General features: G+C 26.1%; 2 protein-coding genes across 2 annotated transcripts; both read left to right on the top strand.

The window, feature by feature from the left end:
• Positions 1-959: 959 nt before the first annotated feature.
• On the top strand, positions 960-1,688 carry Chro.40201 (hypothetical protein). The annotated part of the gene is made up of 1 exon (XM_660280.1): positions 960-1,688. The coding sequence occupies one exon, from the start codon at positions 960-962 to the stop codon at positions 1,686-1,688; it is 729 nt and encodes a 242-aa protein (XP_665372.1).
• A 291-nt stretch (positions 1,689-1,979) lies between these two features.
• Chro.40200 (hypothetical protein) lies at positions 1,980-3,329 on the top strand. The annotated part of the gene is made up of 1 exon (XM_660279.1): positions 1,980-3,329. The coding sequence occupies one exon, from the start codon at positions 1,980-1,982 to the stop codon at positions 3,327-3,329; it is 1,350 nt and encodes a 449-aa protein (XP_665371.1).
• The last annotated feature ends 525 nt before the right edge of the window (positions 3,330-3,854 follow it).

The raw sequence follows: 3,854 nt of genomic DNA, 5'->3' as shown, positions 1-3,854 counted from the left end.
AAAAACTGATCATTTTCGATGAAAAATCTAAACTTTGTAAAAAATTTTATAATCATATCATATTACAACTCGAAAATTTTGAGATTAACATTCCATTAATTAACACGATAATAAGGCTTTATTAAATACAATCTTAACTATTAAAAAAAAGTTAGAATTGGAACTTTAAGATGATTAGAGATAATTATAATAAATCCATCAATGAATACGATAAACAACTTGCAGTAAAGTGTTCTGTTATAAAATATTCGTATAATTAATTGATTATTTTACAAAGTTTTATTTGCGGATTTTTATTTAAATATATAATACTAGATAATTACGTGGCAGCGCCTACTGCATGCAAAATCAAATAATTTAAATAACAAAAAAAAAATGTAGAAATAAAATATAAACAATTAATCGGAGAATCAAGGTTAAGCTGATTTTCTTTTGCAAAAAAAATTGAAAAATAACTCTAGTTTAATATAATAAGAAAGTTAATCTAGAAAGTTATATAAATCATAATAATAAAATCTTTCTACTATTTAATAGATATGCATATATATCCATACATTCATATTTAGTACAAAATCATTATTTTTTTTGAATTGGCAATTTTATTATTTTTTAAATAAAAAAAAAAATGTGTGGGGCCTCTCAGATACTCTATTTGGCGGTGAATTGGGCGGTACCTTCGTGATATTTTTAATTTTTAATCGAATACTATAGAAAAAAGGAAATATATATTTGCGCATAAAGATTTATAAAATTTATTTTGAATCAAGTAAATCGTTACTATTCATAATTTTTGAACTACGCTGGAGTTTATATTCTAGATTTTGTAAGCAGCTAAATTACAAATCACTGTTAAAAACAGATTGATATCTAGTATATAATTTACAAGTAGTAACTTAATAAAATATAAATATTAATAATATTTCCATTGTTATCTGAACTTTTAAAAATTGGAGAATATAATGCAAAACTTAGAACAGGAAATTGTAGACAGGTCAAGTACTAATAATACAAATAATAGGGAAGAAATTGAAATAAATGCAGAAAATATAATAAGCGTGATTCCAAGGTCAATTGTTGATGGTAGTAAACTTATCTTACGTTTAAAAAAGGACGAAAAGTTAAGCTATGAATCTCCAACACGTATTTTATTTTCAAATAAGCAATTGAAATTAGAGCGTTCAATTTGGTGGCTTACAGATGTAATTTTGACTGAACCTTCTTTAATAGTTTTGGATTCTTGTTCTTCTGGAATGAAATTTTTTCCAGTACCAATGAAAAAATTTGGTACGTTATATTCAAGAGAGGGAGTTGGGCATGTAATTACTGGCGATATTATTAGAAGCAGAATATGCAGTAGAAGTATTCCATATAGAAATTGCAATAAATTTGAGCATGCACCAAGAAATATTGGTAATTTAAGGGATGTGAACTCTTCAGATAATGAGGATGAAGACATTGATATTGTCTACCTCCGAGGTGATGAAAGTATCATCCGGTATACTTTACAACCAAATGAACAAATTGAGCTTGGGGCAGGTACCGTAATTGCATGGACATCTGGAGTATCGTTCAATTTTAAATCTTTTTGCTTTATGAAATTTGTTACTTCTATTGTTGGTGATTCTTCATCTATCTCTACTGTTTGGATTGCTAACAGCGGATCTAAGATGCTTTATCAGCACGGCTGAATAGTTTTTATTTACATTAAATATAATTTAATAATATAAATTGTTAATTTTTTTTTAATGAGAATTTCACTATATAGCATACATTAATAGTATTATTATTTCCATAATTTTTGATCTTATTCGTTTAAATAATTTAAAAATTTCTCTCTTATTTTTATGCATGCATTATTTAGAATTGCCAACAAGTTTAAAGCGTTACCGCCATTTCAAAATACTTTTGAAAAAATAAAAGAATATTACAAATAATGTATTAAATAACCCAAATGCAATCAACTGAAACATTATAGCATAATGTCTAAGAAACAGAACAAAAGTACCCAAAATATGTTAGTTAAGAATGAAACCCTTAATAATATGGGGGATTCTGAAAAGTTAAATATGTACACAAATGGCCATAATAGTAACAATAATGTATCAACATACAAAGAAATGCTATTAAATGAAAATTCTCATTCCAGTGAGAAAACAAATAATGATGTTATTAAATTATCCAGTAATCAAGAAAATCATGTCGATCATTTAGAAGAAGAAAGTAATAGTGTTAGTAATTTAAGTAGTAGTAATGAAGAACAAATTGATGATTTAAAGGATTACAATAACCAAAATGGGAATAGAATGGAGAATAATATAATATCATCTTTGGAATTCATTTGGTCTGAAATTAGAAGTGAAAATGTACTTGAAAAAAAAAATGTTGATTACTTTGAATTTGACGAAGATAGTTTTAATGATCGAATTCCTAAAAATTTTCTAAATGAAGTTTATCAAGTACCAAAGAAATTAGAGTACCTCCTTAACTTCTCAATGCTACTTTGCTTCGATACAATCCTATATGATTTAACGTTTCTGCCAATTAATTCAATGATAGCATTACTAAAATTATTTTTATTAATATTTTTGAATATTACCAATATATTTATGTTTCTAATTACAGGTAAATCAACTTATTTCCAGAATGATTCAATAATTCAAAGAGCTGACAATTATAATAATTCAGAAGATAATATTGAAAATGATTATTCTATTGATTCAAATTCTTGGAATCTTATTCAAAATACTAATAAAGAACAAAATAATATGGGATATAAAAACAATAATGAATTAATCGAGAATTCTAGTGTTGAATATTTATTCGAAGATAAACAAATTAAAAGTAAAAGTTTGATAAATATTCCAGAGTACGATAATAAATTGAGATTTAGATTCAACATGAAAAGTAAGGATGATGGATTTCTTAGTAAAAATAACAATTTTTTCCCACAAATTAAAAATCATATTCACTCATATAGAATGAATGACCAAAGATCATCTTTAGAAGAATCAGAATTACAATCTATTTCAGCTTCTGACATATTCTATGATGAAATTAATAGTCATCATATCTATACTAAGAATAAACAAGATTTAAAGCCATTATTAAGTATTAACCTTAAAAAGTATTTTAGATTCACTGCTATTGAGTTAACTGACTTCTCAAGATTCTTAGTTTTATTATTATCTATTTATATTTTCAGCAGGCTTGATATCTCATTTTTTTACCATTATATTAGAGGGCAAGGATTATCAAAGTTATATGTCATTCTTAATATGCTGGGAATATTTGAGCTTCTCTTCAGATCTTTTGGAAGAAATATAAGTTGATACCTATTTGGTTCGAGTTATTAAATTCTTGACCTATATTGGATGTGTTGATGCAGATTATAAACTAGTAAATACTCATTCAAGTTTTACAACAGTATTCAATGATTCTTTTTCAAAGTATTTAGTGGTAATAATATACTCAAAGATTCACTGTCTATCTCATATAATTAGAGAGTTAGCATTAAATTGTTCGCCTGATTCTTCAGAATACGCCATGTTTCTGCTTGTAATAAGCAATAACATTGCATGATTTTCATCTTCCGTTCTTAATAATTATCATTCAAATTATTTATATACAGTTACATGTTCAAGCACCAGTGTAAGGTCTCAGCGTTTGTATGATGTATGCATTTCAGATATCATCATGTGGTCAGATGCAAGTCTTTATCCGGCTTCTATCGTTTCTTCAGTAATAACATAGGAGGTATCGGGATATGTGGTAGAAATTATCGTTGAATGGTTTAAACATTCAATTGTAGTAAGATCTAACAAGATTAATTCCAATTGGTATTTCAGTTACATATA

The sequence above is a fragment of the Cryptosporidium hominis genome (assembly GCF_000006425.1).
Source record: "Cryptosporidium hominis TU502 chromosome 4 CHRO014101, whole genome shotgun sequence".
In the NCBI taxonomy this organism is placed as follows: domain Eukaryota; phylum Apicomplexa; class Conoidasida; order Eucoccidiorida; family Cryptosporidiidae; genus Cryptosporidium; species Cryptosporidium hominis.
Note: the sequence above shows the minus strand (reverse complement) of the source record. Positions and strands in the feature narration are given on the sequence as shown.